Source organism: Schistocerca gregaria, chromosome 2 (genome assembly GCF_023897955.1).
Source record: "Schistocerca gregaria isolate iqSchGreg1 chromosome 2, iqSchGreg1.2, whole genome shotgun sequence".
NCBI lineage: Eukaryota > Metazoa > Arthropoda > Insecta > Orthoptera > Acrididae > Schistocerca > Schistocerca gregaria.
The window spans coordinates 283,870,105-283,896,587 of record NC_064921.1 but is presented as its reverse complement, the minus strand read 5'-3'; the positions used below and the strand labels follow the sequence as shown (position 1 = coordinate 283,896,587).

The 26,483-nt window shown below is 43.5% G+C and overlaps 1 protein-coding gene across 1 annotated transcript in view; it reads left to right on the top strand.

The window, feature by feature from the left end:
- LOC126336872 (enhancer of split mgamma protein-like) overlaps positions 1-24,943 on the top strand; it is a 125,702-nt gene extending 100,759 nt beyond the window's left edge. Inside the window, exon 4 of the mRNA XM_050000980.1 lies at positions 20,676-24,943. Coding sequence (XP_049856937.1) covers positions 20,676-21,122 — 447 coding nt within the window. The 3' untranslated portion in view covers positions 21,123-24,943. The remainder of the gene's footprint in view (positions 1-20,675) is intronic.
- Positions 24,944-26,483: the final 1,540 nt, after the last annotated feature.

Below are 26,483 nucleotides of genomic sequence, written 5' to 3'. Positions count from 1 at the left end.
AGTTTCATCTCACACAACCGACGTTTTGATACGAACTGTTCACCTAATGGGGAACACCAGAAGTTCCTGAACATATATCGCAGTAGAGTGGTTGGAAACGTCGAGCCCGTAAGAAGAAACAAAAGAGGAACGTGGCGACTCAAACTATGCAGAAGATTCTACGTTCATACCCGCTTCTGTTCGATTACAATATTGTCGACAAATCAGTGGAAGTAGTAAGTACTGCAAAATTCCTACTGTAACTATTTTCAATAACTGAAAGTGAAACGACCACATAAAACAAACTCTAAAAAAGCGGATGGCAGACTGAGATTGCTTGGAAGAATATTAATTTATGCTGTTCATGGAAGAAGTAGATTGAAAAACACTTGATCAAAGAATTTTCTTTTATGTTGCTCATTAGTCTGGACGGCTTACCATGTTTGATTAATAGAAAAGATAAGGGAGATACAATAAAGAGTAGTGCGTTTCAACACGGGATCGCATTGTTGACACGAGAGCATTACGGAGATGCTCAACGAACAGACTCTACGAGCCAGGAGTTGTGATAATCAACAACTGCATTAATATTTAATGGAATTCCCATTTATTTTTCAGTCTCTGTAGACCATATTTAATTAGATGACATGTTTCGACCACACATGGTCATCTTCAGACCTCAACAACGTAAAATTAAATATGTAGCATCTAATATTTTACAATCAGCAGAAAAAAAGGTTGTACGTAAATGTAGACTTTACCTGAATATTTGTATCAGGAACCCGTCTGGCCTACTCAGAACCGCATCAGAGAGCCGTATTTCGCGGCTGCAGTCAGTGTTGCAAAAGACGGTACTCTGATGCTTGGCTCTGAGTAGACAGGACTGACCGCAGACGCAACTGCCGAGGTAAATTCTACGTTCAAGTACAGGTTCTTTTTTTTTACTATGGTGAGATTAGATGGTACGTACTTAATTTTGCTACATTTTAGATCTGAAGATGATCCTAAGAGATCAAAATATGTAATCGAATTAAATATGTGCAACTGAGACTGAACAACAAATGAGAATTCCAATAAATATTGATACAGTTACTGATTATCACGACACGAATAAGTAGACTATAGTGAGAACCTCACTGTTGAAATTTCGAAGCCGTACATTCCAGGAAGAGTCGGCAAATATACAGCTTCCTCCCACATAAGTCACACGAAATGTCCAAGGCTAGAAAATTGAAAACGTTAGTGCTCACACGGAGGCCCTACTGACAATCATAGTCCAGAACTGCCCTCCACCACAACCCATAAGATGTAGATGTAGACGCAGGTTTTCAAACAGTTTGCCTAGACAGATACATTGAGATATCTTAGGGTAAGTTTCCCAAGAGAGATACACTTTAATGTACGTTTTACTTTGAACATACTCTCAGTTCGAATATAATAAACTTTCTTGAGACTGAGAAGCCTACGTCTACGAATCAGCTTGTGTTTAGAGGGCATCTCTCGTGCGGAACTCAGCTTGCCCTTTTCTCAAATGATATACTGCGAATTATGGGTGAAAGGCAACAGGCAATTCCATATTTCTAGACTTCCGCAAAGCATTTGACACGGTGCCCCATCACAGGCTGTTAACAAAGATACGAGCATATGGACTACGCTCACAGATATGTGAGTGGCTCGAAAACTTCTTAAGTAACAGAACTCAATATGTTGCCTCGACGGCGAGTGTTCGTCGGAGACAAGAGTGTCGTCAGGAGTGCCTTAGGGAAGCGTGATAGGACCGCTGTTGTTCTCTGTATACATAAATGATTTGGCGGACGGGGTGTGCAGCAATCTGAGGTTGTTCTCTGATGACGCCGTGGTGTACGGTAGAGTATCGTCGTTGAGTGACTGCAGGAAGGTACAAGACGACTTAGAAAAAACTTCCAGCTGGTGTGATGAGTTCAAAATGGTTCAAATGGCTCTGAGCACTATGGGACTTAACATCTGTGGTCGTCAGTCCCCTAGAACTCAGAACTACTTAAACCTAACTAACCTAAGGACATCACACACATCCATGCCCGAGGCAGGATTCGAACCTGCGACCGTAGCAGTCGCGCGGTTCCGGACTGCGCGCCTAGGGTGTGATGATTGGAAGCTAAAATTAAATGAGGAAAAATTTAAATTAATGCTGATGAGTAGGAAGAACAAACCTGTAATGTTTGGACTAGTGTCCTGCTCGACACAGTCAAATCATTTAAATGTCTAGACTTAACTTTAGAAAGCAATATGAGATGGAAGGAGCTTATAAAAAACTGTGGTAGGGATGGCGAATGGTCGATTTCGGTTTCTTGGGAGAATTTTATGAAAGAGTTGTTCATCTGTTCATATAGGACGCTAGTGTGATCTGTTATCGATCACTGCTCGAGTTAAATTTTTTTTTTTCATAATGCGGGGTCACAGTTATAATATATATCTTTAAAGTCACTACGGCCATTAGACTGTTGTTATTTACAGTGCTACATTAACACTTGCACAAACATGATATCGGCTTCAAAGTGGAATTATCAAGTGTTTTCTGAAAGCAGATTAGACAATAGCAGTGAAATACATAACAAGTGATATAACCATATAAGAATTCATTTTTGTAATGCTTACTTACAAGTGTTACACGTTGCGTAAGATGGCTTACTGTCGTATTAAAAAACTCTATTAGACACATTGACTAAGAGTCGATACTTCTGGTAGAGCCTACTGCTTTGTTTGGCAACGGCCTTGCCGCAGTGGATACCGGTTCCCGTCAGATCACCGAAGTTAAGCGCTGTCGGGCGTGGCCGGCACTTGGATGGGTGACCATCCTGGCCGCTATGTGCTGTTGCCATTTTTCGGTGTGCACTCAGCCTCTTGATTCCAATTGAGGAGCTACTCGACCGAATAGTAGCGGCTCCGGTCAAAGAAAACCATCATAACGACCGGGAGAGCGGTGTGCTGACCACGCGCCCCTCCTATCCGCATCCTCAACTGAGGATGACATGGCGGTCGGATGGTCCCGATGGGCCACTTGTGGCCTGATGACGGAGTGCTTCTGCTTTGCTTCATCACTGAGTATACCATCGTGACTGAATGACAGTTGGCTGTCAGAAATATCGACTCTTAGACAATGTGTCTAATAGTGTATTTTAATACGACAGCATGCCATCTTAGGCAATTTATAACACTTGTAAGTAAGGATTATAAATATAGATTCTTATATGGTTATATCACTTTTTACGTATTTCACTGTTATTGTCTAATCTGTCTTCAGAAATGACTTGATAATGGCATTTTGAAGCCGAAATCATGATTGCGTAAGTGTAAATGTAACGCTGTAAATAAACAACAGTCAATTGGCGGTACTGACTTTAAAGAAATACTGCTCGAGTGCTTGGGATCCTTTCCAGGTCGGATTGCAGGAACACATCGAAGCAATTTCAGACTCGGGCTGCTAGATTTGTTGCCGGCCGCGGTGGCTAAGCGGTTCCTTGCGCTGAAGTCCGGAACAGCGCTGCTGCTACGGTCGCAGGTTCGAATCCTGCCTCGGGGATGGATGTGGGTGATGTCCTTAGGTTTAAGTAGTTCTAAGTCTAGGGGACTGATGACCTCAGATGTTGAGTCCCATAGTGCTAACAGCCATTTGAACAATTTTTTTTGATAGATTTGTTGCCGTTAGGTTTGAACAACGTAAGATTGTTACGGAATGATTCGGGAACTCTAATGGCAATCCCTGTAAGGAAGGCGACGTTTTTTTTCGGAAAACACTGTTGAGAAAATTTAAATAACCGCCATGTTACGGTGACTGCCGAACGAATCTACTGCCAACAACATACTTTGCGTAAGGACAACGAGGATAAGATACGAGAAATTAGGGCTTATACGGAGGCATATAGATAGTCGTTTTTCCCTTGCTCTGTTCGCAGTGGAACAGGAGGGGAAGTAGCTATTGGTGGTGCAGTGTATCCTCCGCCATGCACCTTACTGTGGCTTGCGGAGTATCTATGTAGATGTAGATGTAGATGTAGACGTAGACGTCGATGTAACTGATCCCGATCAACACTGAGATGGATGACGCAAACCTCTCCCGGTCTGCTGACTTACCTTCTGTGTGACATGCAGACTTCAGACCGTTCACTTGTAGGAAACGAGTCCAGTCGTTTGGTATGTTGGGCACAGATAGCGAGGTATTCGCCCAGCAGGCGCTGCTGACATCAGTGGCGCGCTGATGCCGATAGAATGCCGTGCCCGCGTCGCGAGCAGTGTGGGAACGGAAGCCGGTCCCGTTCCGTCGAGAGGCAAGGACGCAGCTTTTTGCCGAATCTCGAGTCTGGACAGGGCGCGCTCAGAATCGGCGGTCAGTGCAGGAAGAGCCGGTCTGCGTCTACTCGCCATGCGCCGCACGTCCCGACGGCGGCACGACGCGCAGTCAGGGAGCACACGCACAGCGAATTGCTCTGGGGTGAGACGCGCCGCCATAAACGGCCGTGGTCAGTGATGCATGCTGCTGCTTACTCACGAAAATGCCGTACCGCTGAATCACGGACAGTATAAGGAATGGCATCTTTAGCTGTGCTAATCTCCACAGGACGTTATTCCCATATAAGCCGAAAGTAAGAATTCATTCTTACCTTTTCCACACGTTCTCAAATATAGCTGTAATACACTCTAAGACAAAAAAAAAAAAAAAAAAAAAAAAAAAACACACGAGGAGGGAAATATCCCAATGGGACGGAAATCGGTACATGTAATGTACATATATGGACAAACAAATCATTACAATTTCGGAAAAATTGGATGATTTATTAAAGTGAATGAGCTTCACAAATTGAGCAAGTCGACCCCTGGTCCATTTGCAAGCTTAGCATTGGCTGACACAGCTGTTGGATTTCCTCTTAACAGATACAGTGCCAAATTCTGTCCAATTGGCGCTTTAGAGCCTCAAAATCCCGAGCTGATTGAAGGTCACTGCTCAAACTTCAACTGGTAGAGATCCGACTACCTTGCTGGCCAAGGTAGGGTTTGGCAAGTTCGAAGACAAACAGTAGAAACTCTCGCCGTGAATAACGTCGGCGCTATGCTGCAAGGGTGACGCAGATGCCAACCAGGTGTTACGGCTATGAGACGAAATGGCACCCCAGAGCACCACTCCTGGTTGTCAGGCTGTATGACGGACGACAGACTGACATCCTGCCACTGTCCAGGTCATATCCAGATAAATATTCGACATGGAACCTCATTTCTGGAATAGAACTTTTTTCAGTGGTAAGTCCCGCTTCGAACTGAGCCCCGATGACTGACTGAGCCCTGATTACCAGCGAACACGTGTCTCGAGAGGCATCTGCCAGCGGTGGGATACCAACCTGACTGTCATCCTCCATATGATCCGCCAACCAGCTCGGTAGTTTGAGGATCTAACGTTCCAATTGGACGTTGGATAGCAATCTATCACCGAACTGTCACCGAGCAAACGGGCCTCCTGTCAGCTCGGGATTTCGAGGACCCAACAGGCCGAGAGAGTCTGGCGTGAACCGAATAACTGCTTGAGTAAGAGCCGGAGTTGGTCCAACGCGTTATTGAGTTGCTCAATTTTTGAAACTCTTTCACTTTAATAAATCATCCAATCTTTTGTGATATTTTAATGATTTGTGTGTTTGTAGATCTACATTACATCTACCGATTTCCAACCCATTCGGATAATTCGTTGTGGTGCGTTATTCCCCCCCCCCCCCCCCCTCCCCTTAGAGTGTATATCTTTTTTCTGAGACTGCAGAGACAATCATTCACTTCATGAAGTCAACAGACCCGGATTATATTATGAAAAGTGATTTTACGTTTACGTGTACTGGCGCGCAAAAATTAAGGACGGAAGTAAGTCCACATAATGTGTCACTGCCAAGTGACAAAGCTCGATGTAATCTTGACCATACATTGAAAGAACTGCAGCCTTATAGTACAGAAGATGAGTGAAACCAGTACACAATGAGATGAACAGAAATGACACTTTCATTCAAAGACAATAAGTACGCTAAGTCACTTCAATTGATCGACATTACAAGAGGCCGGACGTGAGGTGTGTGGTCACAAAGGGCGGTAATGCTCTGAGATATCCAGATAGTCGTGGATCGTACATCGGAAAGACAGATTAGAGACTATACGAGGAGGAATGTTCATTGCAGTTGACGAAAATATTGTTTTTATTGAGGTCGAATTTGAGTGTGATCATGCAGTCATCTGGTCGCGTACAACAGCTGTACGTGAAACCGATGTCTATGGACTCATTGTGGGGGAGTACAGACAGACAGTCATGCGAAATAATTTTGAAAACCTTTCTTGAAAATTGTCCTGAGCAGCTAGCTCGGCAGCCCACACCCAATGGAAATATCTTAGACATTGTAGCTACAAACAGGCCGGAATTTATCGACAAAGTCAGTATAAAAATGGGATTAGAGCTCATGATGTCATTATAGCAACTATGATTTTGGAAGTTAATAAATCAGTCAAGAAGGCTAGGAGAGTGTTTCTGTTAAACAGAGCAGATAAACAATAAGTAACATCTCAGACAGTGAATTGCTTCACTTAATTCCAGTAAGATGGATGTTAAAGAATTATGGGCAAAGTTAAAGCAGATTGTAAATTGTGATCTGGAGAGTTGCGTACCTAGTAACTGGATAAAGGATGGGAAAGACTCACCATGGTTTAATAACGAAATTCGTTGGATGCTGAGGAAGCAGAGGCTATTGCACTCTAGGTTCAAATGGGGACGCACAAATGACGACAAGCGAAGGTTAGTACAGACTCGTGCTTCTATGGAAAGATCTTTGCCCGAAGCATACAACAGCTACCACCGTCACACCTTAGCAAAAAAACTGGCAGGGAATCCGAGGAAATGCTGGTTGTATGTAAAATCTTTAATCTGGTCTAAGATTTCCATCCAGTCGCTTGTTGACCAGTCTTGTGTGGCAGTTGGACATAGCAAAACGAAAACCGAAGTTTTAAATTCACGTTCAAGAAATCGTTAACACAGGAGAACCGTACAAACATACCGTCATTTGACAGTCGAACAGACTCCCGTATGGGCGACATAGAAATAAGCATACCTGGCGTAGAGAAGCATCCTTTTACGGTTATTTATTTATTTATTTTTTTGGGTCATCAGTCTGACTTCTTTGATGTGACCCGCCACGAATTCCTCTCCTGTGCCAACCTCTTCATCTCAGAGTAGCACTTGCAACCAACGTGCTCAATTATTTCCTGGATGTATTCCAATCTCTGTCTTCCTCTACAGTTTTTGCCTTCTACACCTCCCTCTAGTACCATAGAAGTCATTTCTTCATGTCTCAACAGATGTCCTATCATCCTGTACTTCTCCTTATCAGTGTTTTCCACATATTATTTTCCTCTCCGATTCTGCACAGAACCTCCCCATTCCTTATCTTATCAGTCCACCCAATTTTCAACATTCGTCTGTTGCCCAACATCTCAAACTCTTCGATTCTCTTCTCTTCCGGTTTTCCCACAGTTCATGTTTCACTACCATACAATGCTACACTCCAGAAGTACATTCCCAGAATTTTTTTTAAAAATTAAGGCAGATATCTGATATTGGTAGACTTATCTTGGCCAGGAATGCCCTATTTGCCACTGCTAGTCTGCTTTTTATGTCCTCCTTGCTCCGTCCTTCACTCGTCATTTTACTGCCTAGGTAGCAGAATTCCTTAACTTCATCTACGTCGTGACCTTCGATCCTGATATTAAGTTTCTCACTGTTCTCATTTCTACTACTCCTCATTATCTTCGTCTTCCTTCGATTTGCTCTCAATCCATACTCTGTACTCATTAGACTGTTTATTCCGTTCGGCAGATCATGTAATTCTTATTGACTTTCACTCAGGATAGCAACGTCATCTTCGAATCTAATCAAATGGTTCTGATCACTATGGGACTTAACTTCTGAGGTCATCAGTCCCCTAGTCTTGGAACTACTTAAACCGTACTAACCAAAGGACACCACACACATCCATGCCTGAGGCAGGATTCGAATCTGCGACCGTAGGAGCAGCATGGTTCCGGACTGAAGTGCCCAGAGCAGCTCGGCCACAGCGGCCGGCCCGAAAGTCAGATGGTATGTCGCCAGGCTAATAAATTGTACATACCAACGTGAATAGTCGTTCTGTTGCCACTTCCCCAACGATTTTAGAAATTCTGATGGAATGTAATCAATCCCTTCTGCCTTATTTGATCTTAAGTCCCCCAAAGCTTTTTAAAATTCTCATTCTAATACTGGATCCTCTATCTCTTCTAAATCGACTCTTGTTTCTTCTTCTATGACATCAGACAAATCTTCCTCCTCATAGAGGCTTTCAATGTATTCTTTCCACCTATCCGCTCTCTCGTCTGCATTTAACAGTGGAATTCCCGTTGCACTCTTGCTGTTATGACCCTTGCTTTTAATGTCACCGAAAGTTGTCCAACTTTCCTGTATGATGGGTCAGTCCTACCAACAATAATTTTTTTCGATTTCTCCACATTTTTCATGCAGCCATTTCGTCTTAGCTTCCCTGCGCTCCCTATTTATTTCTGTCCTCAGCGCCCTGTATTTCTGTACTCCTGAGTCTCCTTGAACATTTTTGTACTTCCTTCTTTCATATATCAATTGAAGTATTTCTTCTGTTACGCATGATTTCTTTGCAGTTACCTTCTTTGTACACATGTTTTCCTTCCGAACTTCTGTTACCGCACTTTTTAAGGATGTCTATTCCTATTCAACTGTACTGTTTGCTGAAGTATTCCTTATTGCTGTATCTATAGCCTTTGAGAACTTCAAGAGTATCTCGTCATTCCTAGGTACTTCCGTATCCCACCTCTTTGTGTTTTGATTCCTCCTGACTAACGTCTTAAACTTCAGCCTATTGTTCATCACTACTATATTGTGATCTGAGTCTATACCTGCACCTTGAATGTGGAAAAATGTAAGTTAGTGCGGATGGCGGATGAGAAGGAAAAACAAACCTGTAATGTCGGATACAGTATTACTAATGGCCCGCTTGACAGAGTCAAGTCGTTTCAGTATCTGGGCGTAGCGTTGCAGAGCGACATGAGGTGGAACGAGCACGTGAAAACTGCGATAGGGAAGGCAAATGTTCGACTTCGGTTTATTGGGAGAATTTTAGGAAAGAGACCGCATATAGAAGGCTGGTGCGATCTACTCTTGAGTACTGCTCGAGTGTTTGGGATCCGCACCAGGTCAGATTAAAGGAAGCCATCGAAGTAATTCAGAGGTGGGCTGCTAGATTTGTTACCGCTGGTTTCGAACAACACGTTAATGTTACGGAGATGATTAGGGAACTCGAATGGAAATCCCTGGACGGAAGGTGACATTGTTTACGAGAAACACTGTTGAGAATGTTTGGAGAAGCGTCATTTAAGACTGACTGCTAGACGATTCTACTGCCGCCAACATACATCGCGCGTGTGGAGCACTGAGATAAAATACGATAAATTAGGGCTCGTCTGAAGTATACAGACAGTCGTGTTTCCCTCGCTATTTGCGGGTAGAACAAGAGGGAAAATGGCAAGAAGTGGTACAGGATACCCTCCGCCAGGTATCGTACAGTGGCTTGAACAGTGTCTATGTAGATGTAGATGTAGAGTCTACGACGTGTTCCCACGATGGCCACAAGGTTGGTAAAGGTTTCTTGTGGTAGGGCTCCACGTACCCTCCTAAGGCGACACGTGAGAAGACGTGATGCACCCAGGAACATTAGCTAATATGGTCGTTTTAGTGGGCCATATGTTATTAAATGGGAAGGAACAATGTTGCATGCGCGTACTGATCTCCAAATTGTTGAACATGATGCCCTCACCGTTCGGTGTTATTGTGATATTGTATCCTTCCCCATTTACCTCTTTTCAGGAGTCCATTCGGCCCTCACTTCATTTTTATGTACGAGAATGCGCTACCTCATCGAATAGCGCAGTTGGATGACCTCTTAGAACGAGATGATATTCTGCGAATACGGCGTACAGACGCAATTATGAGCCAAAGAGACATGACGACTGCCCACCTCGATACTGAATACTGCTTGCTGGCATTACGTCCAAGTGACATGGTAATGGATGCATACAAGCGGAGCAGAGACAAATGGGAAATTCTTCTAGCGACAGTATAGATTTAAATAAGACGCACATTTCACCAACACAAGCGTACTTCTAAATGGCCACGGGCCGAAACATGCCTGTAATATAACACATGATGCAATAATGTTCATCTGAATTAAAGAAAGAATAGTTTCAGTCTACGACATACACTTAAAATGGTTTTACTTAAGGAGATCCGCTTCAGCTGCACAAATTTTTTGTTCGAACCAACAAGTTTCGGGATTTTAAAATCACATCTTCTGGTGTATTTGGTCATGCACAAGACGCGGTTGGGTCAGTCAGTGCGTCAGATTTTAGAAATATCGAAACCGTTAGTGGTAAACAAATCATTAGTACTACTGAAGCTAATCTCTTTAAATTAATTAATCATGCCTCTCAGATGAGGATGTCTTACATGCCAGATCGTGTGCAAAATGCTTTTAGTATTCAGAAATTTTGTCAAGGCGTAGACCCGCACTTGAAGAAGCTAGTGCGTATGCGGAAATCCACCAACATAAGCGAGTTTGATAAAGATCTGCTGATTATGGTCCGGCGCCTGCGAAGAACGCCGGAAACGGCGAACCTCCAGAGCAACTGTTGTCAGCATCCATGGAAAGTCTTTGAATGACGGTGAAAGTGCAAATTGATGATCAGCTTTTTTATGTCCCCGTTCACTTATAAAATAAAAAGGAATAGTTTCGATGTTATTTATTATATAGCTACAAGTTTCGTGATTCAATACACCATCTTCAGGCATTAACTGACGCTGAAGAGATGGGCTCGTATACACGGAGCCATCAGTAGTCAGCATCTGTGAACTGGTATCCATACACTGTAATATCGGTGTTGAGTCTGCAACCATCAACAACCCACTGACTCTCATATACACGATGACATCAGTGTCCAACAACTATGGACTGGTTTCCTTAGATTGCTATTACACCACTGCTACAGTAGTCTACGGAAACCAGTTCATATTTCCCAGGATGAGATTTTCACTCTGCTGCGGAGTGTACGCTGATATGAAACCTCCTGGCAGGCGTGTCGAACCGAGACTCGAACTCGGGAGCTTTGCCTTTCGCGGGCAAGTGCTCTACCATCTGAGCTCCCCAAGGAGGGTCGCGAGTCGTGCTTGGGTAGCTAATATGGTAGAGCACTTACCCGCAAAAGGCAAAGGCCCCGAGTTCGCGTCTCCTGTGGCACACGGTTTTAATCTGCCAGGAACTTTCAGTCCATAGTAGTTGGCCACTGATGGGACCATGTATACGATTGGAGTTCACCGCCTCAGCGTCGCTTAAAGTCGGAAAATTCTGTGTTGATCGCCGCCCGTCGCAGCCGAGCGGTTCTAGGCGCTTCAGTCTGGAACCGCGTCACCACTACGGTCGCAGGTTCGAATCCTGCCTCGTGCATGGATATGTGTTATGTCCTTAGGTTAGTTAGGTTTAAATAGTTCTAAGTTCTAGCAGACTGATGACCTCGGATGTTATGTACCATAGTGCTCAGAGCCATTTGCTGTGTTGATCGCCGAAACAGGTAGCTATATAATAAATGACATCGAAAAGAGCGGCTGCAGGTGTTGCATTTTATTACAGAAACCCAAAAGGTAGGGCACCTCGTATGACTCTACCAGTTAGTTCACAAACTTTTTTATGCAGCTCCAACAACCTGAGAGTTCGGGATTTGAATTTTCTTCAGAACTGATAACTTTAGAAAGAAGAGTAACAGTTCAGGTGTGCAGAGATTCGGAAAAAAATTGTAGCACTGCTGGAGAGACTTACCCTGTATTTCAGTAAGGGGCCCTAGGGGAACAACCATACATTTAAATCGCAAAGACTGAAGAAAGCATTTGAAACCTGTCCTTTTTTAGTGAGACAGCTGCACCCTAACGATTGTGCCCGGTAGGGCTGCTAAGTGTAGCTGTTACAAGGCGTGAATGTTGGCATCAGGTGTCAGGTGAGCAGCAGCGTCCGGCGCAGGTGTGGAGGGAGGCGTGTCTTATCGCGATGGGCAGGGGCGCCCCGGGACACCTGAAGCTGGCACAGCACGGCCATCAGCCGGTTCACGCATCACGCATAGTCCATCTGCTGATAATCAGTCGCTCGCACAAAACGTACACACGTCGTAGCAGTAGGCGTGCCGCATCGCTTACAGGACAAGAGCTTCTCTGGGAGCTGTGATACCAATCGAAGGACCATCACAGCTGTGAACATCACTGCGGAACACCTACATCCATCACGCATTTCTTTCCCGAAGGCGACGTAATCTTCCAGCAGTATAAATATTAGTGCTACGAGGAACCTCATCTACTTTATGATCACCAAACCTAATGTTAAGTTTCTTGCTGTTCTCGTTTCTGTTATTTCTTATTGTTTACGCATGTCTTCGATTTTTCACAATTTGTATTCATCAGACTCATCAGACCATTCATCGGAGCCGTTAATTCTTCATGACTCTCACTGGGGATAGCAGTGTTATCAGCGAATATTGTCACTGACATCATTTCACCTTGAATTTTAATCCTACCCTTCGATGTATAGATTGTACAGTATGAGCGAAAGACTACATCCCTGTAGTATTTCGTTAATTCTGAACATCTTGCACCGTTTGACATTGTCGAACGCTTTTTCCAGGTCGACAACGTCAGACCTGCCTCTCTGGCGCCTTTACCTTTCTTAAAGCCAAACCAGTCGTCATGCAACAGGTCCTCATTTTTTCATTCGTGATGAATGTCCAATTCAAGGAGTGTGGGAAAAATTCGATAATATAAACATATTACTACTGATGGACCGAGTTTGTGCTCACCTGAAATTAATTATCACTTTTTTATTAAATCGTTAGTAATGATTTTGGGCTGTAGGAAAGTATTTGCTCAAATGGCTCTAAGCACTGTTTGGACTTGACATCAGAGGTCATCAGTCCCCTAGACTTACAACTACTTAAACCTAACTAACCTAAGGACACCACACACATCCATGCCTGAGGTAGGATTCGAACCTGAGACCGTAGCAGCAGCGCAATTCCGGACTGAAGCGCCTAGAACATCTCGGCCTCAGCGGTCGGCAAAGTATTTGCTAGGTGGGTCTTTTGACAGAGGAACACAAAAAACAACGGGTGGGGGCTGCTCTGACTTCACTCACCCGGTACAAGGATGAACCCCATCGTTACTTGTGACGAGACACAGACCTTGCCTGTAAGTCTAGCAACAAAGAGTCACTTAATAGAGTAGCATCAACTCTGCCCCCCCCCCCTCCCCCCGCAAAAAAGCTAGAGATTAAGGCCACATTGTTTTGGGGTTGAAAGGTCGTCTTACTCATCGAATTTATGCCTAGACGAGAGATACAAATGCAGTGACCTACTGTCAGACCATTAGCTGAACACGCCGAGCAGTTCGAAACAAAACGGTCGCCAGCGCACTACTGCGTTGATGAAGGATTTGCTTCAGTAGGTTCAGCGCTAGGTTTTTGACCTGCCCTACAGACGGACTTGGCACCGAGTGATTGCCATATTTTTCCCGACTTGAAGGACTTTCTGGCTAGTAAGCACCATACAAATAACAACGAACTGAAAGCAGACGTTAGTGACAGTTTCAGCCACTTGAGGCAACTGAAAGTGCAAGATTAGGCACAGAAAAGCTTGCTTACTGCGAAAAATGTTTAAAACTGTACGGCGACTACATGAGGGGGTGCGGCGAGTTAATGAAAACACATTGTAAAATAAGATGAGTTTCATTATCGTACTCATGGTAATTAATTGATGCATTAGGAAAAGGCGTCTTCTAAGTTCGTAGTTTTTTATGCCTTAACAACTCACTTTATATCGCGGGCAACCACATCTGTAAGAATGCATTCTTGTTAAACAAACCCGCAGCAGCAGTTGAACAATCATCTATTAGTAAAACCGGTTTCGCTACGTAAAGTACCTGATGGTTAAACGTTAGGTTGTGCAACAGTCAATAGTAATAAAGAATTATTCAAATACTTACTCAGAAGATTTCTCGAGGAGAACAGCGGTCTTTTAAAAAGTACACTAACAATTAATATAAACAGACTCGACTGCAGAAACATTTATTTTGCTGATAGCCGATTGCGGTCAGTTTTTGACCATCCTCAGACCCTGTTCCAAAGAATTATGTAATCATTGAGACAAATATTTTATTATAATGTTTAGTAATAAATACTGGGTTACTTTATGTTCTCAAGTGCATTCATATGTCACTAACAAACAAAATTATGATGTATCATTAGTTGAGACATAATTTTTCCATTATACATATTATGTTGTTTGTGTTCCATGCATATTAATACAGGGTGTCCCAAAAAGAATGACCGATTTCAAATACAATTATTTATTAGGAAGAAGGGCTTAACACAAACAAATTCCATACTACATTATTCAGAAGAGACAGAAGTGTATAAAAATCCATCATAAATGTTCAATATGTCCTCCATGGCTGCACAGACGATAGCTTGCCGATAGCCAAATTCATCCCAAACTGAGTATAAGGTAAGTTCTGTTACTGAAGCTACAGCAGCTGATAGTCTGGTTTTTAGTTCATCAGTGTCACGAGGTAAGGGAGGAACGTAAACGCATTGTTCAACATATCCCCACAGGAAGAAATCACGTGGCTTTAAGTCAGGGGACGTCGGAGACCAAGAGTGTAAAGCCTGGTCTCAGAGTCCTTTATGCCCTATCCAACATTGAGGTACGTTGGCATTGACGAAACTGCGCATGTTGTTCTGCCAGTGCGGTGGTGCTCCATCTTGCTGATAGATGAAATTGTCAGAGTCAAGTTGTGGAAATAACAGTTCTGTAGCAGTGCAAGATATGATTTGTTCCACTGTTTGTTCAGGAATGCATGGCTGGGCAGGACTTTTGCCTTTACACAGGCACCCTGTTTCTTCAAACTGTTTATACCACTGTCGAATGTTCTTCGGTGATGGTGGTTTAGCACGAAATCGAATATGAAATGCCCACTGAAGTGCGATCTCTGATTGAGTACGACTAAATTCAATAACACAATACGCCTTCTGTTGCGCGGACGCCATATTGCGAGACTGGCTGCACGCTCCAGGTCAGCGCTAGTAGCGACATCTAGCGGATTTTTCCTCACACTCTAGATCATGCCGATTACATCTAGCGCTCAATATTATCACAAGTTAAAGTCGGGTCTTTCTTTTTGGGACACCCTGTATAAATGATCTAACATTGTCGCAGCAACTTTATTCTGCTATTCCTTTTACTTTTTGTAGTATTGCGTTATTAGTGATAGTAGGCGGTGGCACTGAATGGAGTGGGCGTTGTAACTGCACTAATGTCAACCCGCTCCGATCACTGACAGCGACTACCGTCAAAAACTGACCGAAACTGGTTACCGTCAAAATAAATGTTTTTGTGGTCGAGACTGTGTGCATTTTTAAAGATTATCAGCTGCTGCTGTGGTTTTGTTTGACAAGAATGTTTATGCTTTGTCTGTCTCCTTTTGTCAAGCAAAATACGACTAATTACAGCACTGTTCCAGATTTACCCTACAAACTAATTCACTGTTACGATTAGCTAGTGTTAAAAGAAGTTATTCTTTGTTCTTAATGGTCGCTACATAGCGGAAGTGGCTCTAGATGATAGAAGTGCAACGCAGATATGGTTAGCTCCCACCACCCTCCTTGCTGCCACTCACCCCAAAAGCCTCACAACTCTTTTTGCCTCCACTTTATTCGCAACCCTTCCACGTGTTCGCAGCCAATGTGCAGAATTTATCGAAAATCAGTGATCGGTGGAGCAAATACCCACATGAAGCTAGAGAGCTCATGGCATTGTGACGGTTTTTTAGTGATGGGAAGGATGTACGGGAAGCAAGATAAAGAAAAGTAACTGCAGTACTTTCTCACTTAACTCTCCCAGGTAAGCTAGCATCTTTCATACAGCCGTAGCTGAAATAGAGTACAAAGGCGAGGCTGATACGTGCCGTTTACGTTATCTGCCAAATGGTGGAGAACTAACAGCTAAAGTCTAGGTTCCAATTCCCCTTCTGTACACGGCTAGTAAGCATCTAGACATCTAATCAGAGCAAGGGATTCTTCCTGGTTACATGGATATGCTCGTTGACATGCTGAAACAGTTTCCTGTGCAACTCAATGGACTGTGCAGTACGCTGCGTTATCCGAGGCTCTGTCGATGGTAGCCTCTAACGAGCCATGCACTAAAAACGGCGGACGGCGGCTCAACGTAATTAAAGACCAGCGGTGGATCGCGTACGCGGTCACGCTATTCGCTCACCGTGGTTGGCCGAGCTTATTAAGACATTCGTAAAGCGGCCACTGGGCACATCCTTTCGGCCGGAACGTTGAGCAGTCACCTGTAACGTTACAAACTGGCATGCTGTCTATTGGTAACCGCTGTAGGTTGTTGCATTTCTTAGGACAACCCAAAGCCACGAGCAAATCAGGGCAAAGAAAAGAAGTTGTCTATGACCATAAGGGCAACGTAGCGCAGTAGCGCGATTGGTAGAGATTTTTTTATTGTTTTGCTGAAAATGGACTACTAGATTGCAATTACTACAAATGAGTAATACATGAAATGCCCGCACGGCTCACCGGGCGGCTGTCCGTATTGGAAAGAAGCGTCTGGTCCCCACCACGAATCCGCCCGGCGGACTCTCCCACGCAAACATAGGTCTGATGTGACCTGTAACATACAATACAATAAACTACAATACATGAAATACACAGTATTTTAAATACGCTATCCGATCGAAAACATAGGGACACATCTTCGTAATGCGGAGTCACGTGAGCCTACCCGCCAGTATAAAAGGAGGCGAAGAGTATTGAAGTTGACAGCAGAGAAGAAGTTGACGGCCTACTGTTTGGCTCAGGAAAGGTCAGTGACTTCGACTGTGGACTAGTCACTTGTTGTCAGCTGAGTAACAATTTGGGTTCAAATGGCTCTGAGCACTATGGGACTTAACATCTGTGGTCATCAGTCCCCTAGAACTTAGAACTACTTAAACCTAACTAACCTAAGGACCTCACACACATCCACGCCCTAGGCAGGATTCTAACCTGCGACCGTAGCAGTCGCGCCGTTCCGGACTGAGCGCCTAGAACCGCTAGACCACCGCGGCCGGCGAGTAACAATTTGATCAGAGCTATTCCAACCCTTCTACAGCTTCTGAAATCGACTGTTGTTGACCAGGCAGACCTCATCTACCGACCGCAAGTATTACTCAGGGTGATTGCAAAAAAGCTCATGAAGTCAGTGGAAGGAATCATTCTTGAGTGCCAAAGTGTTGCTAGCAGTCTTAGCTACTTCAATGACAGTGTGTAGACAGTTAAAAAACTATAGTGTACAATGGTCGAGCAACTCCCCATATCACATTTCTGTAAGCAGTGCTAAAAGTCGCTTGGGGGTGATGTAAGGAGAGACGACACTGGACTGTGGACTGCTAGAAACAAGCGATGAATCATGCTATAACCAGTGGCAGTTCGAGGAAAGGGTTTGGATTTTTATCAGGGAAAATCGCCAAACAGCCGTATGTTTTGACACGTTATTTATTTAGACAATCAGTTTCGGCGACTCATTAATGCCTTCTTCGGGCATCTATACACTACATGTATACACAGTCAGATATATCGGTACTTGCATAAAGGAGCCATCAGTATCTCGATTCTGTGAATTAGTTTTTGGAGTGTTTACTTCAAAGGCATGAGAACAACTCTTGAAATGGTCCGGCCTGCCGCACCTGAACCCAACACAACACATTTTGTGTGGCGTTAAATCGGAAGCGATACGGTGGATTGGATGTCGTCAAGGTAGGAAAGTATGAGTGCAACCCTATCAACAAGTCTGATGTTATCTTGAGAGTGTCTACTGCATTCTCACATGAGGGTGTAGAAGAAAGGCCAATACTTGGTTGCCACGGTTCGCGCGGCTGCCCCCGTCGGAGGTTCGAGTCCTCCCTCCGGCATGGGTGTGTGTGTCGTCCTTAGCTTAAGTTAAAGTTAGATTAAGTAGTGTGTAAGCCTAGCAGTTTGGTCCCGTAGGAACTTACCTCAAATTTCCAAATTTCCAACACTTGGTCGCCGAGAATACTGGACCAAACTTCTTGATTGATATTCACACTGTTTTCGCTCACCTTTAAGCATAAATATTTATTTAGACCGATGTCACAAAAACTCCAATAGTGCTATAAATATTATAACAGCCTCCACGTTCTCTGTCCGGCTCAACAATAGTGTCCTGTTCGCTGTGTCGTCGTAGGACATGCTAGAGACGGATGACCCAGACTGTACTCATCGAGTATCTGAGAACGGGAGCGCTTAGCGACTTTCAGCAAACAATACTCATAACTTAAAATCTTCGTGACACTTGTCGCTGACACCCCCCCACAAAATTATCCAAATAAAAACGTTTATCGCTTACTACTTTATCGCTATTCGTGCAGTAAGACTGCTACATCAGGCATGGTCTTTCAGTTTATTACTTCTTTACTATTAACTCTTTTCACAACACATTTTGCAGATAGTATTCCACTGAAAGTAACTGTAAAAAGTTGTACGGTAAATAATTCGGGAGATATAATGTTTTTAAAGAATCTGCGTTTGTGGTTTGCTGGTATGTAATGTAATGTAATCGGTAGATCTTTGTGCACAGTTTTCAGCGGCTGCAAGGCTGCTCAACGCACAATAGACAAGAATCCAGAAAACGTAGCGAAAATTGCAAAAATCTCCTCTAGTATGGCAAAATGGGTCTGACGCTTCTGATAATGATTTTATATCAAAATTGAAAAATTCTAAATAGTGGGTTCAATATGGCGAAAACAATGTGGAAAAAATTATGAAATGCACAAGAATTGTTTTATAATTTGAATGGTAAACTTTATTACAAAATTCCCTCTATTACTGTCTTTATACGAGAAACGTATACTACTAACAAAAATTGAAAGTTTTATAGGTGTTCTTAATCATCTTTCTCCTGTGTTTGATGTTCTTCATCTTCATGCTTTTCGTCACCTTCTTCCTCACAGACATTTATATCCTCTTCAGCATCCTAATCTCCTTTCTCTTGTGTTTGTCATTCTTCATCTTCATGTCCGTCATCATCTTCTTTCTCACCGTCATTTGTATCCTCTTCATCAACCTCAGCATCTGATTACCGACGGCTTCCGACGGCAAAGTTTCCACTTTTCTTGGAGACTGTTTACCACTAAGAAGAAATATGTAATATAAAACATAATTTCACAGAATTAAATTTGTGAAGGAACAGCTTATGAGTATGAGACACTACAATTATTTTACAAAGAGTACGTCTCACATTTTTAATGCGTTTAAAATATATGTTCTTATATCGAGTGTGTATATTTTGATTTTATAATAGCTTATTAGCGAAGCTATAGAAATATTAAATGTATGGTTATGTGTGCATATATGTTTTATTTGAATTTTAGTAAAATTTTCAATTATGTTTTCTCATTGTAAACAACGCCATGTTACAGCTGTAGCGGTCGTTCAAAAAATGGCTCAAAGCCGTTGCGGCTAGCAGCTGGATTTGACGGCTGATTGGAAATTCGAAATTTGTAGTAAGGTCTTACGGGCTCCAAACTGCTAAGATCATCGGTCCCTCAGCTTAAGACTACTTAAGCTAGCTTAAACTAACTTACGCTAAGGACAATACACCGACAATAAACCGACGGGGGAAGCCGCACGGACCGTGACAGATGGCATACTTCATGACGGAATATAAAACTTATTTCTGTCGCTCGCGTTTTCAAGTATTTTAGCTTGCATTCCCGTAAGAAGTTAATTAACCACTACTAATGGTTAGTAAATGATTAAAGTATGAAGTAAGTACCAGTAATCAAGTACGTACCTTCTATAATAGCATCCTTTTAACCAAAATTTCTCTTCATTTCGCTCAGTAAAGAAAATCATCCTAAGAAATTCAACCTTCAGAAGAAACGGATGGCCGCTTCTAAGACCAGGACTCAATAATTCCAGCTTTACTCTAGCCACAACAATCTGCAGAGGGTGGACAGCGATACCCACAGTGACAGCGAAAATAGTGACAATGAGGAGGAACAGGGGGAGGAAGCTGAGACGTGACAGTAAATAAGCAAAACGTGCTGGCGATCTACCCAAGAAATCACTAAATGCTGTATATGGATGGGCACCTAAAGTAGTTAATACATGGGATTAGTAATGAATAGGATAAGCAATATTATTTCTCCACTAATACTCATTTGTGTACGTGCGTGCGTGTGCGTGTGTTTGTGTGTGTGACTGGCGTCCAATGGCTCGAAGAAACCATCCCGAGGTATTCACCGTCAGTCACATTCGGTGATGGTACTAACAAATCTCTCCTCGATCCTATCATCTTTTTATATTCTTCTTAAAAAATATTTATGTTCAGGTAACAGGTGTACAATTTGGCAATAAATAAATAAATTACTGTAGTCGACCTGTTAAGCGGAAACTGTGAACTATTTCTTTGTTTATGGTCTCTTCTCTGGGATTCTGGCCCTGTGCGTGACTCACAGCTGTCACGTTTGTCGGCAGGCGGGGTTCAGCCAGTGCGCGACGGAGGCGTGCCAGTTCCTGGTGTCGCTGCCCGGGCTGGACGCGCGGCTGTCGGCGCGGCTGGTGTCGCACCTGTCGCGTTGCGCGCCGCCCACCGCCGCCCCCGCCGCCCCCACCGCCCCCCTGAGCGTGCAGGTGCCGGCGCCGCCACGTTCCGGTGCCTTCTCGCCGCCCGTGTCGCCCTGCGCGCTCACCGCGCCCTCCTCCGCCACCGCCGCCCCCACCGCCGACCACCGACCCGCCGACCACTACGCGGCCGCCCCCGAGACTGCGTCGCCTCCGCCGCCTACCGCGGCTGCAGCCTCCCCCGCGTCGCTGTCCTCCACCCCCAGCGCCAGCGACTTGGCCAAGCCGGTGGCCGGACTGCTGATGACGGTGCCCGAGGCGGCGCACCAGCCGCCGGGAAGCATGTGGAGGCCCTGGTGAGCGACGCTGCCACTCTTGGACCTTCTCTGCCTCTCACCGGGAATGTGCCTTTGAGGCTTGTGAATATGTCGTCATTATTCCGAGTCACCTGGATGTACAAGCTAGGGTGAATTCCAACTGTTGAAGACGTTCTGGGCGAATTCGCCGAGACATAAATTCATGTATTGCAATGGGGACCTAGAAACGACGGAGAGGCTCCGTCCCCGCCGCAGCCGCAGCGGTTCACAGCTCCACGACGACTACCGCAGTCCACTTCACCCCTCCGCCGCCCCACACCGAACCCAGGGTTACTGTGCGGTTCGGCCCCCGGTGGACCCCCAGGGAACGTCTCACACCAAACTGGTGTAGCCCTGTGTGTGCGTGGTAATCGTGGTGTACGCGTACGTGGAGAATTTGTTTGGGCAGCAATCGCCCAAATAGTATAACTGAGGCAGAATAAGGGGAACCAGCCCGCATTCGCCGAGGCAGATGGAAAACCGCCTAAAAACCATCCACAGACTGGCCGGCTCACCGGACCTCGACACAAATTCACCGGACGGATTCGTGCCGGGGACCGGGCGCTCCTTCCCGCCCGGAAAGCCGTGCGTTAGACCGCATGGCCAACCGGGCGGTCTTAAATTCATGTACAAGCAAGTTCATCAGAATCTGGTAGCTTATCCTCTCGAAATCTCGTATATACACACACCTTGTCTTCCCCAGTAGCAGTGAACCTATATTCTACTGAACTGTCCACGGAACGTGGATGCAACTAGAGTCTCATAAACTGATTACCGAATGTGACATTACACGAAGTATCGGCTATTCTGACAATGACGCAAGTTTTTCAAATTTCTTGTTGTGCAACTGACATCTTATATAGAGTGATTCAAAAGTCCGTTAACATTTGGAAAATGAATATTACACGGAATAATTTGGTCAGAGACATAAAATCTACATCCACATCTACATATGCCATATACTCCGCTAGTCACCAAGCGGCGTGTGGCGGAGAGTACCATTCGCGCTTAAGTCATATCCCGCCCCCCCCCCCCCCACCCCCCCACCCTCCCGCCCGCCCGCGTTCCGCTCCCGGATCGCGCGAGGGAAAAAAGACTCTCTGAACGCCTCAGTACGAGCTCTAATTTCCCTTATCTTTGAATGGTGATCATTGCCCGATTTGAAAGTTGGTGGTAATAATATATGCTCTACACCCTCGGCGAAGATAGGATTCCGGAATTTAGTGAGCAGCCCCCATCTGCGTCGTCTATCTGCAAGTGTGTCCCACTTCAAAATTTCGGTGAGGTATGTAACGCTCTCGCGATGGCTAAATGTACCGGTCACGAATCATGCGGGTCTTCTTTGGACCTTCTCAATCTCTTGAATCAGACCCCACTGGTAAGGGCCCCATACAGACGAACAGTACTCTAAGACTGGACGAACTAACGTATTGTAAGCAATTCCCTTTGTTGACGGACTGCATCGCTTCAGGATTCCACCAATAAACCGCAATCTAGAGTTCGTCTTGCCGGTCACCACTTGCTTGAAATGACATGGGGTTTTATTGAAACCAAAAAAGTACACGAAGTGACCAACAGATGGCGCTTCACATGATACAAAAGCAAAAATTTATATAACGATTTTTAGAAAAGACGATGCTCATTATAACGAGTGGTCAGTTTGTCGGCCACACTCATCAACAATACTCGTAGTCGAGGGACAATATTGTCATAGCGCCGCACAGCATAGCAATAAGTACCGGGGGAAACTGCCATCGGATGTAGTCTTTCGGCATCGCTAACGAGGTCGGACGATTGCGCAGACTTGTGAGTTCAGGCAACCCGCAGTTACGCACATTAACGTCTGGCGACTTGGGTGGCCAAACATGAAGGAACTGGCGAGAAGCACGGCATCCTCACCAAACGATGTGCGCAAGAGATCTCTCACAATATGGGGTGAAGCGCCGTCTCACATAAAAGTCGTACCTTGCAGCAGGTGTTTATCTGCCAGGCCTACCAGGCTAGGAGTGATGCGATTCTGTAACATACCGGTGTACCTCGCACCTACCGCGTGTCACTGATGTTTGCTGTCCAGTGCCATCTATTGACCACTTTTGTACTCGTCTTTGGTTTCAATGAAACCCCATGTCATTTCAGGTATCTTTTCCAAGTTTTTCCTGTCTACCCACATTATTCCGTGAATTAGTGTATTTTCAAATGTTAACATACTTTTGGGTCACATTGTAATTTAACAAGGGTCAGTAACCTGTAACAAAGACTATTATGGTACAGAAAAACTCAGCGTTCCTAGTTAAACGTACCGAAAACAATGTCTGAAGCATGACACATCACATATATAGGGTGTTCTCCTTGGTACGACCACCATATAACTACCAATGCAGTTGTGATACATCTTACCAGCAACTGCGAAGTCCAACCGTCGGAGGTGGTATGAGCATCATGAAGATAGAGATTTATAAGTGTTCCCATCTTGAAACTTATTTTATACCCATAGGGTAAATTTACAAACATGGGTTCCTTATCAACATTTTATTTATCATTTCCCCTCTACAACCACTAGGCATAACATAACACCCTCCACAGCCCCTCTATTTAACCTTTACACCAAGTGAGGTGGCAAAGTGGATCAGTACTATTCGTCCATGGACAAAACGTAGTGTTCATTCATGGCAGCATGTGCATAACGATCTTAAAGTTTTTTTATTGTTTTCATGGCAGTGAATATTACTTAGATAGATTCACTAGAAATACAGAAGTCTCTACAAGACTATATACATACTTTTGTGGAGTACACACTATTATTTTTCTAGAGATCATCGATGGTGGTAATGACACTGACCATACTAAATACCACAAGAAAGATTTCATTTTCATTGATGTGACAGAATTCCTTACAAACTTCATGTGACTCTGAACATCTTGGAATAATGTAGAGTGAGTTCATAAGTGATTAGGTTTTGGTAATATCTTGCCCCAAGATTTTTGTTACAGTTTACTTGAAGTATCAGCTTCTGTATTAATAGTATAGGATGTGAGATAACTGCTCTTACTGTTGCACAAAGGAAAAATGCAGGCATGCACACTTGTATGCCTCTCTGAAACAAAACTTTCACTCTATCTAATTTGGATGTTATGATGACATCAAGGTAATAAAGCCATATTTTGTGATCCCTATTGTTAGATTGTGTCCCTAATTGAATTTTGTTACTATGTGGCAAATAAGACTCCAAAACTGCAGGAATATTCAAATGAAAAGTTATATAGTTAAGGTGTTAAAGTTATCTTGTTTTTAAAGTTAATATTTTCTACAGTTGTATATATCTATATAATAACAAAGCATTTTTAGGAAATAACATTAACTAGTAAAGATTTATTTTTATAAAATTTAATTGTAAATATGATATCTATGTTTTAGCTTAAAGATTATTAAACACTCAGCATTTTACATGATCTCATATAAACTATTGAAAAACCTGAGGATTTTTCTGAATTTTAATAGCGACAGCTGCTACAACTGTTACATTTTATTTATTTACATATGTTGAAAATCTCTATCTCTCAAAACAATTATTACATAGTTTTATTAACTGGTTGTTGTTAGAGAAAGATAAAGAGGGTAAATTATAGTTAAGTAATGTTCTAATGTTATTGTTATACAGAATTTGACTGATTGTAGGTTAAGTGTATTAAAATTTTCTATCAATAATAATTTTCTGATTTTAATTGCCATAGTCTTTCATATGAATAAAGAAACAATATTAATTTATCTTAAATTTTAAGTTTGTTATTTGTATTTCATAATAAAAATTTATATTAGTAATTATTAAAAACTTTTGGTTCTTCTGTAGATGACTTGAAAGTCACATCTGGAGAAGAATGCTGATTACTGTATGCAATCAGGATAAAGCAAAGAAATCGCCCACTGTGACACATAAAAATTCATCACTCACATTGTACACGAAATGGTCAAAACATATGAGCAGAATAACATTTTCAGGAGTCAGCTGCAGCTCACACACACAAGTCCATCGTACATCTGTAGTCATTTCTCCATAACACAAGAGGCAGCACACGTCTGGAGGAGATGAACATGTGTCACACATACTAAAACTATGACTGGGACAGGGTTGTGCAAGAGGATGCATACGACAAACACTAGTTAGCTCATAATGAGCACAATAACTACAGATATTTAACAAAAATAGCTGCAGAAGTGGGGAAGAATAAGTTGTTAACTGTCATCCGACATTTCATGTCTGGGGCCCAAATCAAGCACATCTTTCTCCTGGACAATGGACACTACTAGTTCATTATTTCAGAGGCCTGGCGTATTGTGGCCATTTCAAAGTATATATGAAGATCAATTCCAGTTCTTCTTTAAACTAATTTTTCAGTTGGATCTCACTTAAGTTCAGCTGTATTTATTTATAACATGTACATAATATATTCCACTCACCTGTCTTTATTCATGATGCTCATATTTACAATGTGTTATCGATTTCAGTGTTATATAACCTCACCTTCACATGTCCATATCCAGTTCTAGTCGCCCATACATGTTATAAAAGTGGATGTACGTATGTATGTACCTATGTATGTTCGTTCCACCTCTCCTCCTAAATCACTGGATCGATCTCAACCAAAATTAGTACACGTACCTACCCCCATGAACCATGGACCTTGCCGTTGGTGGGTTGGCTTGCGTGCCTCAGCGATACAGATGGCCGTACCGTAGGTGCAACCACAACGGAGGGGTATCTGTTGAGAGGCCAGACAAACGTGTGGTTCCTGAAGAGGGGCAGCAGCCTTTTCAGTTGTTCCAGGGGCAACAGTCTGGATGATTGACTGATCTGGCCTTGTAACACTAACCAAAACGGCCTTGCTGTGCTGGTACTGCGAATGGCTGAAAGCAAGGGGAAACTACAGCCGTAATTTTTCCCGAGGGCATGCAGCTTTATTGTATGGTTAAATGATGATGGCGTCCTCTTGGGTAAAATATTCCGGAGGTAAAATAGTACCCCATTCGGATCTCCGGGCAGGGACTACTCAAGAGGACGTCGTTATCAGGAGAGAAAAAAACTGGCGTTCTACGGATCGGAGCGTGGAATGTCAGATCCCTTAATCGGCCAGGTAGGTTACAAAATTTAAAAAGGTAAATGGATAGGTTGAAGTTAGATATAGTGGGAATTAGTGAAGTTCGGTGGCAGGAGGAACAAGACTTTTGGTCAGGTGAATACAGGGTTATAAATACAAAATCGAATAGGGGTAATACAGGAGTAGGTTTAATAATGAATAAAAAAAATAGGAATGCGGGTAAGCTACTACAAACAGCATAGTGAACGCATTATTGTGGCCAAGATAGACA